This window comes from Gossypium raimondii, chromosome 6 (genome assembly GCF_025698545.1).
Source record: "Gossypium raimondii isolate GPD5lz chromosome 6, ASM2569854v1, whole genome shotgun sequence".
NCBI classification, from domain to species: Eukaryota; Viridiplantae; Streptophyta; class Magnoliopsida; order Malvales; family Malvaceae; genus Gossypium; species Gossypium raimondii.
Genome location: NC_068570.1, coordinates 52,622,506 through 52,636,581, shown reverse-complemented (window position 1 = coordinate 52,636,581; position 14,076 = coordinate 52,622,506). Strand labels below are relative to the sequence as shown.

The window sequence follows — 14,076 nt, the reverse complement described above, 5'->3', positions numbered from 1 at the left end:
ACAAGAAAAACGGCCTTACATCAGTTTAGCCCAAAAACAAACAAAATTAAAAATTAAAAATCAAAACTCCAGCCGAACGGTCAATAGCCTGCATTAATCATGCTGTCTTTTCCTCTGTCCAAGGCCACTGAAAAGTAAAAGCAAACCCCTTCAAATCTTTTGTTTCTCTGATTACTTTTAGTATCTGACATTTCTTCTTTCATCTCAAACGTCTTTCACCCTTTCCAAAAACTTATCTCCTTTCCCTTTGCTCCGAATAAACCAGTCGAGTTGGGTCCTGCTCTTCATAGAATACTCTTAAAGTCTCTCCTTCCAGGTATTGTTCCTCTCCCTTCGTAAGCGTTTCTTTTGCTAATCTATGTGCTTCAATATTTCCAGTTCTTGGTATGAAGAGGAACCTGATATTTTGAAAAAAAACCTTGTAAAGCTTGAATATCATTGATGATTGCTCCTATTTTTGAACTGTCACGATTCTCCCTTTGACATTTTGATATAACCGTTTTTGAATCTCCAAGAATGTCTAAAGTAAGAAATCCCAATTGAATCCCTAACATTATTTCTTGGTACCCTGCATATGCCTCTGCTGTGAATGGTGATGCAACATTTTCATAGAGGATCGACTTTGCAACCACGATTCTTCCTTCCGGCTCCTTAACAACTAGGCCTGACGCAGATCTGTTATTCTGGAAGTCAAAAGCCGCATTGAAGAAGATGGCCGTGTTCGCTCTTTGTAGCCTCTGACTAGACCTTGTACTAGTTACTAAGGTGAGTTCCCGTTCTTTAATACCATCTAGATCTAAAATATAACTTTTGATTTGCTTGGATAATTCCCAATTGGTACTGATTTTACCTTCATAAAGAAATTTATTTCTACTTGTCCAGATTATCCATAGCCCACAGCAGAAACTTCGACACTGTTCATTTGTTCCTTCACTGAAAACCCAGGTAAGCCAGCTCCATAGATCTAAATGACTATTATTAAGTATCCATGAAAAATTCAACTGACTCCATACTTCTTCCACAATAGGGCACCTTTGAAAGACATGTTCACTATCTTCAGCTTCCTGTCCGCACTTCAGACATCGATCTTCTGTCATTATTCTTCTTAGCTTTAAGTTGGAGAAAGTTGGAATGTAATTCCATGCGATTTTCCACACTGTTATCTTGATTTTTGAAGGCAAATTTAGATTCCATAGTTTCCTGAAAATTTTTTTTATATGGGTCTGTAAATAAGCATTAGGATCTATAGTAGACTCCTGTAATAGTTTATAGGTGCTTCTTACTGAGAAGATTCCGGTCGCCTCCCCTCTCCATACCTGAAAGTCTGCTTGGCTTGATTTTGAAAGCGGAATCTGCATTATCTTCTTCGCAATATCCATAGTAAAGGTATTGACAATCAAATCTCTGTTCCATGTTTTACTTCCTTCGTTGATTAAGTCAGACACTAATCTTATTCCATCATTTCTGCTGTTGTTCTGTAAATTGTCTTCAGTAACTCCTGGTATCCAGCGGTCATTCCATATCGATATACTGTTCCCTATTCCAACTCTCCAACATAAGCCGTCCAACAAAAGCTTTTTTGATGCCCAAATACTCCTCCAGGTGAGTGAAGGTAGGTTACCCAAAGAAGCATTTAAGAAATTTGTTTTTGGGAAATATTTGGCTTTTAAAACTCGGGCTAACAAATAACTCGGATAATTGAAAAGACGCCAACCCTGTTTGGCTAATAATGCCACGTTAAACTTATTAAAACTTCTAAAACCTAAACCACCCGACTCTTTTTGTAAACAAACGTCTTTCCATGCGCACCAATGTATCCCTTTTTTCCTTTTATTTTTCTGCCACCAATACTTTGCAATAATTCCCTCTAACTCATTGCATAAAGATTTAGGAAGTAAAAAACAAGACATTGCGTATGTTGGTATGGATTGTAAAATTGCTTTGATAAAAATCTCCTTACCTCCTTGTGAAAGATACTTGATGCTCCAATTTTCAATTCGTTGTTTGAACTTGTCTTTCAAAATCTGGAACGCCTCCTTTTTCCTTCTCCCCACCAAATTAGGTAACCCTAGATATCTTTCCATATTGTCAGACCTTCGCACTCCAAGAACTCGAGTAATTGTTCGTCTTTCCTCTTCTTGGGAATTACTGCTGAAGAAAATCGTGGATTTTGAAAAGTTTACTTTTTGTCCTGAGCAAACTTCATAATTATGCAGAATCTGTTTTAAATAAATTGAACTCCTCTCTGTAGCTTCCCCGAACAACAAACAATCATCTGCAAAAAGTAAATGTGAAACCGGTGGCCTACTTTTGCTTGCCTTAACTCCTCTTACTCTATTCTCCATCATACCCAGCTTCATAAGACTAGAAAGACCTTCTCCACAAAATAAAAATAAAAACGGACTCAATGGGTCCCCCTGTCGGAGTCCTCTAGTTGGATAGAAAGATTCTCCAATGTGATTGTTAATAACCACTGAATAAGAAACTAAAGTAACGCATCTTAACAGTATAGTCACCCACTCTGAGTCAAAACCCATTTTCTTCATTACCTCCTCCACAAAACTCCATTCTGCCCTATCATATGCCTTGCTCATATCCAGTTTGACTGCCATAAATCATTTCTTCCCTGCTCTCTTCTGTTTTAGCGTATGGAGAAGTTCATAGGCCAGCAACACATTATCCGAAATCAATCTTCCCGGCACAAAAGCACTTTGTGCAGGATTAATGCATTTGTCCAGGACTTTCCTAAGTCGATTCGCAATAACTTTAGCCATTAATTTGTATATAACATTGCACAAACTAATGGGTCTGAAATGTGAAATATCCACTGGATTTGATATTTTGGGGATTAAAACGATATCTGTTTTGTTGATTTGATCTATCTCTATTCCTCCATTCAGATGATTGAGATAAAAATTAGTTATTTCTTCTCCAATAATTGCCCAACATTTCTGGGAAAATAATGCTGGAAATCCGTCTTCCTCGGGTGCCTTAGTGGGCCCTAATTCTGTCAAAGCCTGTTGAATTTCTTCCTTCGTATAACTCTCTTTAAGCATCAAATTATCTTCTTCTGATATACATTGAGAAACTCCTGATAAAACATGCTCATAATTAGCCCTTCTGCCTGCGGTGAAAAGTTGTTGGAAATACATTCTGGCGATCATTGCCATTTCTTGTAATTCGTTCGTTTCTCTTCCATTTTCATCCTACATTTTACGAATCAAGTTCCTCTGTCTCTTTTGTGTTGCTTGTTTGTGAAAGAACGCTGTGTTTTTATCCCCTAATTTTATCCAGTTAACCCTTGCTCTTTGTTCCCAATACTGTTCATCTTTTTCTATCTCTAAATTCAATTGGATTTTTGTATCGATTAGATCTACTGAATTTTTGTCATATGGTCAATTTTGAGTGTAATATGGTCAATTTTGAGTGTAACGACTTTTTCCTTCCTTCTCTTGAACTTCGAATTTGTCTAGACCAGCGCTCCAGCCCCCTTTTCATACTGTTTAGCTTGAATAAGAAATCACCCTCAGATTGTTCCCAGATGGTTTTGACCTCATCAAAAAACGACTCCTCTAATACCCACCATGCTTCAAACTTGAAATTTTTTTGTGTTCTCTCTCTTCTTTCCTTTTTGGTGTTAACCAGTAAAGGACAATGATCAGAAAACGTGTGCGGGAGATGCTGAATCTGGAATTCAGGAAAAATTTGTAACCATTCTTCTGTCGCCACCGTTCTATCTAACCATTCTTGAATATTAGTTTTAGGTAAATGCCCCCGTTCCCATGTGAACCAGTTTCCAAAAAACCCAATATCTGATAGATTACATTCCTCCAATGTCTTTCGAAAAACTTCCATTCTTCCTTCTTCACGAGGTATACCTCCTTTTTTTTCGAAGCTGTACAGAATTTCATGGAAAAAAAGTTAGAGTTTGAATGGGACCTATCTATTAAAGTGATCCCTAAATGGGCGATGGTTGCGTCGAGTCCATGGTTAAGGGATCAGGGGAAGGGGCCACACCTGGGTGAATTGAAGAAAACACTAGGTAACGGTTAGGACGGGGAGCATGGTGTAGTACAATGGTTGTTTCGAAACACAATTTTTTAAGGCAAGCGAGGGCTAATTTAGGATTGAATATAGGGGAAAATTAAGTTTTGAGTTTGGGGATTTGGAGAATCTTGATCCGAATAAGGAGTTGATAGAAGAGGATTGTCCAATGGAGACTGGAGAAGGGAAGAAGAGGCCTCGTAGTACTCAATTTTCTTTAGTTTCTAGTAGAATGGATTCGGGGAAACTACTGATGGACATGTCTTTGTTCATGATTCTGAGATGCCGGTTGGCTCTGCAGGGTAAGGTAATCGGATGTAACGAAAATCTTATGCTGGAATGTCCGGGAAATGGAAAGCCCTTGGGCAAGATGTCGTATTCGACAGGTGCTGAGGAAAATTAATCCCAATATAGCTTTTTTCATGGAAATGAAGCTGCATAGTTCAAAGATGGAGAGAGTTCACAGAAGTTGATGCTTGATGGAGGAATTGATGGCAGTAGTGATGGCACAATGGGGGATTCTCTTTAGAATGGAAGTAAGGAACTAGGGTGGTTCTTCGAAGCTTTTCGTTAAGCCATATTGATGTTAGTATTGAATGAGAAACAAAATGTGCTAATTAGAGGTTTATTAGGTTTTACAAGCATCCGGTAAAGAATTTGAAACACCATTCATGGGATCATTTACGAGATCTCTCAATTGAATGTGCGAAATTGTAGCTGACTATGGGAGATTTCAATGAGATTATGTATTCTCATGAGAAGCAATGGGGAAGGTTGAGTGATGAGCAAAGTGTGATGGCTTTTAGGTCGGCTCTTGAGGATTGTGAATTGGTGGATTTGGGATATGAAAGCCAATGGTTTACATGGGATCAAGGGAGATTGGTTCACAATAATATCTAGGAAAGGCTTGATAGGGTGTGACAACACCGGGATGGAAGGACTTATTTCCTAACTATTGTCTTCAGCATTGTGTGCATTCAATATCAGACCATTTCCCACTTTTGGTTAATACCTATAAGTGGGTTGATTGATAGGAATAGAGGGTGTGTGTGTTTCAGTTTAAGGTTACATGTTTGCTTAAGGAGTCTTGTGAATGAGAAGTTAGATAATTATGGAACAATTCGAATGGGTAGATACCTGATCAAATTCAATAAGTAAGATGTGGCTTAATGAATTGGGCTCTAGAGACTCAAAGGTTGTCACAAATGACCATGGACATATTACGGCAGAAGCTTGATGAGTTAAATAATTTATATAATAGCCCGTTTTCAGTAAAATCAAAATAGTAGTTTCAGGACTACAAATATAACATAAAAATATTTATTCTATTATTTTAATGTCTACGGTATGTTAGTAGTGTCGTATAAAAATTTCATAAAGAAATTTTAACGTTTGCATGCTTAATTAAGTAAAAGGACTAAATTGTAAAAGGTGAAAAGTATAGTTCCATTAGTTAAAGGTGTCTATTAGCTATGAAATTAAATTTTTAAGGGATTTATATGGTAACTAGACCATTATTATTATGAGTGGACATTTATGGGCATGAATTAAATGATTTTAAGTTAAAAGTTAAAGGTTAATAAAGTAAATTAATAAATAAGTTAAGTAAAATGAAGAATAACAAAATGTCATCTTTCAAAAATGCTTTCATCCATCGAAAATTAAGCTTAGAATGTGAGTATAATTATCGAAAATTAAGTTTCAAGGTTCAGCCAAGTCTTTGCTTGCATGTGAGTATAATTTTGTTTCTTTTTTTTAATGATTCTTATGTTTTCGAGATCATTGTAGCTTAATCTAACTAGCTCATGGACTAATTTGCAAAACATTTAAAGGTTTAGGATTTTTCCATGAACATGTTTGCATGATTCTTGAAAATTTATGAAAGATTATAAGTCCTTGCTGTTAAATAAACAACTTTTGTGAAGTGATTTTTTATGAAATTATCATATAGGGACCTATATGTAAAAGTAGTAAAATATCATGATAAAATTGTGAATTGATGATTTGTGTGGGTTGATATGAGTCCCTAGGTAAATCGGCAAGCATGATATATGGATGAAATTGCATAAATGTTAATTTACGAGCTTAAAAACTAAATTGTAAAGAAGTTAAAACATTAGGGAAAATGTAATTTTTAACAAGATAAATTTTGACCTGAATTAAATAGAATGAATATTAAATGGATTAAAATTGCTTATTTAGATCAATTTAAGCATTGTACGGATCCAGATTGGGGAAAAGATAAAGTCTTAGATTAGTGATCATATTTCGACATCTTTAAAATCGAGTTAAGTTTGTATGTTTAAATAACGTTTTAATGTTATTTGATTTACATGCTATTATGTTAGTTATCATGTCATGTTACAATGAAAATCCAACAATGTTATGACGACTATCGAGCCTCGTTTGAACCTTAAGAATATATAGGATACAAATGACATGTCATTAGGGTTACCATGTTTTGGGTGTTGCTGCTGAATGTTCTGCTGATGGATGAGTTTTGACATTTGTTGTGGATACTCATCAGCTTGTGTGAGCGGCATCATGTAGCTACATTCTGACTGTCAGCTTGTGTGAGCAGACCTATTTTTGGCTCGAGTGAGCATCGATGTAAAGGGAAAGAAAAATGAATGATTTCCACCATATGTTTAACACACTTTATGTGAGCGTCTCGTGTATCCGATATTATTCTAAGTGGTTCAACGGGTATGAAAAAGGAATGAATAGTAAGTGCTCCAATAGCTAAGTTAAGAACTTATGGAAAGGTATAATTGTTCATGATCAAATTATGTATAACCATGTTTATAAAAATTATGAATTCAAATGTGCTATGTTCATAAAATCTATCTTACCATGTGATGAATTTGTTAAGTTATGTGTTTAAGCACTAACTTGTGTTGTTGATGATGCTTAGGCTTGTGCCATGTCTATTTTATAATATTTTGCTTGGAAATAGTAAGCTATGTTCATGATTTACGAACTTACTAAGCATTATATGCTTACGTTGCTTTTCTTTCCTATGTTTTATAGATTATCGGAAGCTCGTCAGTGACCTATCACACTATCCGGAGATTATATCGGTAGATTTTGATATTTTGGTCATAGTTATAATGGCATGTATAGGTGGACTAGTGTTTGATGATCTAGTTGATATGTTTGGCATGTATATATGGTATTATGGTTGGTGTGCTTTTGGCACTTTGCTGCTTTGATTGTTGGTGTTGATATGGCTAAGTGAATGTATGTTTTGAATAACCAATTTGGTATGTTAGGTTGTGATTTGATATGTGGTCAATTGTGGTAAGTTTTGTATGGAAATAGATTAGATGTGAGTGGTTGATGAATGGCTAAAATATGCATATGTTTAAGTAGATCTGAATGAATTATGTTTGAGGTGCCTTATTGGCATATTGGTTGAATGAATTGTTTGTATGTTGAAATGGCCATATTATGTATGATTTGGCATGTTTTGGTACCTTGTTCATAGGTGCATATGGCTTGTAGGTACTTGTTGGAAATGGGTGAAAGAAATGACTTGATTTTGGCCAATTTCTTGTCCACACGGCCTAAGACACGGGCGTGTGTCTCAACCGTGGGTCCCCTATAGGTTTTAAAGGGTTCCAAGTCAGGCAGTTACATGACCTAGCACACGGTCTGGCACACGGGCGTGTGAGGTCATTTCGAAAGTTACACGGCCTGGCACATGGGCGTGTGTCTTGGCCATGTGACCCAAGTCAGAGAGTTACACAGGCACATGCACGGGCTGGGACACGGTCGTGTGTTCCTATTTCTAATGTTACACGGCTTGAGACACGAGCGTGTGTCTCAGCCGTGTGACCCCTGCAGTGTGAATTTTCCTAACTTTTTCCTTAAGGTTTCATATGATTCTGATTTAGTCCTGAATCATTTCTAAAGTGTTTCTAAGGTCTCAATGGCTCGAACAAGGGACGATATGCACGTGTTTGAATAGATTATGCTATTATTTATGAAATTCTTGAAAATGAATATTTTTAAGTTATGTTTTTACGGTAATGCTCCGTAACCCTATTTTAGCGACGGATACGGGTTAGGGGTGTTACAATTCATATCCGAATAATAAAACTTTGGAGGAACTAGTTATCACGAAAATGCAACTTAATTTGGAGTTCGACAAATGAGAGCGTTATTGGGAATAGAGAGCAAGGGCTAATTGATTGAGAAGCGGGGATCGTAACATGAGGTTTTTTCATAGAATAGCTTCTCAACACAAGAAGATTAAATGTGTGGGCAGCTTAAAGGTGAAGAAGGACGAGTGAGAGTGGGAAATGAGGAGATTGCATGTAGTTATTTTACAGATCTGTTTACTTCGAGGGGTAGGGGATAGTACAAGGCTTTTGAAGGGAATCCTGGTTTATGTTACTGATGGCATGCATGATTTTTTGTGGTCCCGTTTTACTGAAGAAGAGATTGGTATGGCGGTAAAGAGTATGTATCCCACGAAGGCTTTAGAGGAGGATGGTATGCCATGTAACAGCTAGATTTTGGGCCTAATTGGAACAGTAGTTTCGGGACAACAAATCCAATGAGAATAAAATTTATTTTTATTATATTTTTATGGTCTAATATTTCTCAAAATGATTTCGTGAAAATTTCGTTCGAAAATTTCGACATTTGGGCACTCAATTTAGTCAAAAGGACTAAATTGTAAAAAGTGTAAAAGTTGAGATCTACATGTTAGAGGTGTCCAATTGTTATGAAATTTGAAATTGGAGGTCCTTATATGGTAATTATACCATTCGTTAAGTTGGTGGACAAAAATGGACATGGTTAGGCATGTTTCCAAAGTTTTCCATTAAGGGCATTTGGGTCATTTAGTTGTTAAAATGAATTAAAAACAAAATTAAAAGCCAATTTTTGTCCATCTTCAACCCCTAGGCCGAAAATTGCATGGAGAAACCATGTCTAGGGTTTTTCAAGCTTCCAAGCTTGATTGTAAGTCCGTTCTAGCCCCGTTTTTAATAATTTTTTACGTTTTTAAAATCCTCGTAACAAGATTTACCTATTTTTACCATTATTTTGAACTAGGGTTTGTGTTTAAAAATTTACCCATGAATGATATGCATGTATTTTGATGTTTTATGGAAGAATATGAATGTTTGGAGTGTGATGAACGTCTTTTACTAAGTGATTTTCGATGAAAATGCCTAAAAGGATTAATTTGTAAAATTTATAAAATATGTCACAAGTGTGTGAATAAGTGAGAATTGTGGACTGCTATAGTTATGAAAATGGTTCGGCTAGGCCTAAAATGCAAGGAAATTGAATAAAAATTATTTTACGAGCCTAGGGGCAAAATTGTAATTTTGTGAAACTTTAGGGAAAAATGTAATTTTTCCAAAGTGTGATTTTCGGACTAAATTGAATAATGTGAGTGTTAAGTAAGTTAAATATGCTATTATAAATCAATAAAGACGAGAAATTGACTTTGATCAGTGAAAAAGAAAAGTGAGAAATTTCCCGGTTGAACCTCCGGAATAGAAAAGATAAGAATGAAGTGACAATAATGATCACGTGTGTGGCACGGGCTATGTACATGCCACTATGTAAAAGAGATAGTAATGGTCACGTGTGTAGTACTATGTGCAGGCTACTACGTGTATCGGGTACCATTGATTATAAAGGTGATTGCTGTGTGTTAATTCCACCGAGTATCATTGATTATAAAGGTGGTTACTGTGTGCTGATTCCACCGGGTACTATTGATTATGAAAGTGGTTGCTATGTGTTGATTCCACCGAGTATCATTGACTATAAGGGTGGTGCTATGTGCTGATCCACCGTGTATCTGTTATTATTCCGAAGTGTTCATCGGGAAATTGACTAAGTGAAAATACATGAGATCATGTAACGTCTAAGTGTAATTGAATATGACTATGTGATTAATGAGTGCAGGTATAAGTGTGAAAATTTATGAACAATGTGTTCGATATTTGATCAAACCATCGGTAAGATGCAATGGAGTAAGTGAAATTATGAAAGAGTAAATTTAACAACAAAACAGTTTTGGACAACATCAGTTATGTGACTTTGAAAAATCACCAAAAATTATGGAAATCGAATTAGAGAGTGAATAAGATATGAAATTAAATCTGAATAAGTCTATTTTCACATAAAAGAGACAGAACAAGCAAACGAGTTTTATATTATGAAATATTTGAATTTTAGTGAGACAGGGTTAGAATGATTTCGGAATCCCCTATTCTGACTTTGGAAAATAATTAAAAATTGTACAAAAATAATTATAGGATAAACTTTATATGTTTAGACTCCTGAATAAGTCTTTTTTCAAAAAAAAAAACAAATGAGAACATTATTTGAATTTTGTACTATGAAATAAATATTTTTTAGTAAAGAATGGTCAGAACTATCGAGCAGTGAAATAGGGGAACTTTAAAGAATAAACTATACTTATTGGCTAAGAAAAAAAATTTAAAAATTTTATGGTAAGAATATATGTGAGTCTAGTTTTGGGAAAATTAACGGATCTTAATTTAGAGGTTGGTAGCTCGAGATATAAATAAATTAGTGACTTTGACTCAAACAGACAGTTTGAATTTACATACAGGAAAATAGTGAAAGTATGGATAATGTTGTTTAAGTGTGTTATACACATTAAGGATGTGGAATGGAGAGGAGGAGGAGGAAAATTGGGAAATATATGAATGATTTGTGTATAATTGGTAATATGCTCGATTATAATTGATAAACGATGAAATAGAAATGATGCTTATATTTGCGCATTATTGGTTATGATTTAAGCTCATGTGGGAAAATAAAGTTTCATAGTATGTGTGTATGGTATATTTGGAATATAATTTAGCTTGAAGTAATGTCATGAATGGTTTATGAATTAATACATGTTGGTAAGTTTGATACATTAATAAATGTTGTGCTCATAATGCTTATGCTATATGTTTATTTGGTTAACATATTTGATGTACATGCTTAGGCTTTGACCAAGTTGTGGTTGGATTATGCCACGTTAAACTTATAAGTTATGCATTGAAATGGTAAGTGCCTAAATGGAAATATGCTTGTGATCATGACAGGGGTGGTAAGGTTTAAATTATGTAATCTCTAGTGAAATGGTTTATCATGTGGTTAGTTCCAAAAAGAATTATGCTTAAATGCACTAGCTTGCGACTATGGTTGAACGATATGTTTATGTCTTGTGTGATATGCATAGAAAACGGGTGTGGAAAGGTAATGAAATCAATAAGTTCATATTTGAAGTGAAAAATGACGAAAAAAGGGATGATAAGTTGAATTGATGTTGTTATTTAAGATAAAGTGATATTTTTATTGCAAAATTGAGAATTTCATAAATGTGTTAATGAATGGTATAATCGAAAAACGTTGAGTTAAATGGTAAATACGTATTAGTATTGAACTTACTAATATTGAATTGTACGTGAATTAAATAGAAATTGCTAGTGATATGATTTGAATTGTGAGCATGAGAAATTGTAAACTGAATGAAATGGAAATGAAGCATTGAATTGCATGGGTATGTATCGGGTCTCGTAGGCCCTATTTATTATGAATATAATATTTTGAAGATATTTTGTGAAGAATTATAAAAGCATGTTAAAAAATTTGAAATTTTTAATTTAGATGAAATTTTATAATACGGTTAAATACGTTTATAAGCGTTTGTGTTCTGGTAATGCCTCGTACCCTATTCTGGTGTCGAATACGGGTAAGGGGTGTTACATGCCAGCTCTATTTTATCAATAATTTTGGCACATTATTGGCTAAGAGGTAAGCTCTTATTGCCTTGATATTCTGAATAATGAAAACTCCATGGCGGAGATTAATCACACCAACATCATGCTTATCTCGAAACAACTTATTCCTATTAACATGACGCACTTTCAACCTATAAGCCTATGTAATTAACTGCTGAAAATTATTACTAAGGCTATTGTTCATAGATTGCAAATAATTATGCCACATTGTATTGATGAAGCGCAAAGTGTGTTCGTGCCAGGAAGACTCATAACGGATAATGTTATTGTCGCTTTTGAATTGCCACATTCTTTTAAAAAGAGGACTGGAACTAGATATGGGCCTTTTGCCCTCAAATTAGACATGAGCAAGGCTTACGATAGGGTGGAATGACACATGATTGAAGATGTGATGTTAAAAATGGGCTTTGGGGAGGACTAGGTTATAGCTGATTATGAGATGTGTGAAGACTGTTAGTTATTTAGTAGTGTTGAATGGGCAAACCAGATGATTCATTTCACCTACCTGAGGACTATGACAAGGTAACCCTCTAAGCCCTTTTTTATTTATGTTTTGTATAGAGGGTTTGTCTGCCTTGCTTTAGTTATCTTTATAGGATGGATTGGTAAAAAGGGCAAAGGCGAGTCATTTGGGCCTTACAGTGTCAAACTTAATCTTTGCAGATGGCAATTCTATATTTGGGGAGGCATCGGTGGTGGAGGCGACAAATGTCAAAAATGTTTTAATTAAGTACGAGGCATGTTCTGGGCAACCTACTTTAGCTTAAATGTTACTGATGGGACTCGAGTTTTAGTTGAAAGAAAATTGGGAATGATAAGCTCTTTGGATCCGGAAAAGTGCTTGGGCCTCCCAATGGTAATAGGCCGTAATAAGAGAGATGTATTTCGTGTTATTTTGGACCGAATTCGAGGCAAAATTAGTGGATGGTGTAATCGTTGGTTGTCTCAATGAGGTAAGGTTGTTTTTATTAAATTTGTTTTACAAGCCATACCTACTTATGTTATGTCTTGTTTTTTTATTGTCAAAGACCTTTTTTGAGGATATCGAAATTGTGTTTAATCGTTATTGGTGGCAAAAATCTCAATCAAACCGTGGGATTCATTGGTGTACATGGGAAGCGTTGTGTAATTTGAAAGAAAGGGGTGGTTTGGTGTTTAGGCAGTTAGCAAAGTTTAATATTACGCTTCTAGCTAAGCAGAGTTGGAGGCTGGTTTGTAACCCTACATCTCTAGTGGCACGAGTATTGCAATCTAAATATTATGCAGATAGTGATTTTATAAGAGCTAAGTTAAAGAATCAACATTTATCAATTTGGAGAAGTATATAGGCCGCAAAGGGGCTTTTGCTGAAAGGTAGTAGCCACCACAATGTTATCATGTATGTATCTTCCAGCAACAAATGCACTCTACTGCACTGAAATAACATCCCCCAAAAATTCTTTTATTCGATTCACCATAAGCTTCGAGATGATCTTGTAAGAAAAATTGCACAGACTGATTGGCTTAAATTGTGTAACTTTCTCTGGATTTTTCTGTTTAGGAATTAGAACCACTTCAATTTCATTAATACCTTTTAGCATCACCCATTTTTGGAAAAATTCCAACACCATGGCAATCACATCTTCTTTAACTACATCCCAACATCTATAATAAAACACTCTATGAAAACCATCAGGATTTGGGGCCTTAAAAGCACCTATTTGGAAGAAGACATTCATAATTTACGATTAGTAACCTCTCTAATCAACTGCATATTCATCTCCTCTATGAACATTGTAGGTAAAGCATCCAAAATAACATCAATTACCCTACTACTTGTCTAAAATAGATTTTCATAGTATTGAGTAAAGGCATCAATGATCTCTTTCTCATCCTCCAACCATCTGTCTCTATCCTTCAACCATCTATCTCAATCCTTAAGCCTCGGTATTTTATTTACACTCCTTCTCTAAGCTGTTGCAAGATGAAAAAACTTAGAGTTTGTCCTCAAATTGTAACCAATTCCTCCTAACCCTTTGAACCAGTACATTTCTTCTTTTTCCCAAGCAATTTTAATCTCATTCTTTTAATTCCCTAAGCTTAACAATATCCCCTTCAGCACCATTCGCATCTTGAAGTTTCTTTAACTCCTCTTTTAATTCCTCAATAATAATTCTATTATTCTTAACATTCTTCCTACTCCACTCATTCAAAAAATTATTGCTCTTATTTAACTTCTGTACCAATTTTACATCCCTAGACCTTT

General features: G+C 35.2%; 1 protein-coding gene across 1 annotated transcript; it reads right to left on the bottom strand.

Annotated features, from left to right (window-relative positions):
- Window positions 1-232: 232 nt before the first annotated feature.
- LOC105772073 (uncharacterized) lies at window positions 233-2,612 on the bottom strand. The gene is made up of 2 exons (XM_052632075.1): window positions 568-2,612; window positions 233-398 (listed from the first exon to the last, which is right to left on the bottom strand). The coding sequence occupies exons 1-2, from the start codon at window positions 2,610-2,612 to the stop codon at window positions 233-235; spliced, it is 2,211 nt and encodes a 736-aa protein (XP_052488035.1).
- Window positions 2,613-14,076: the final 11,464 nt, after the last annotated feature.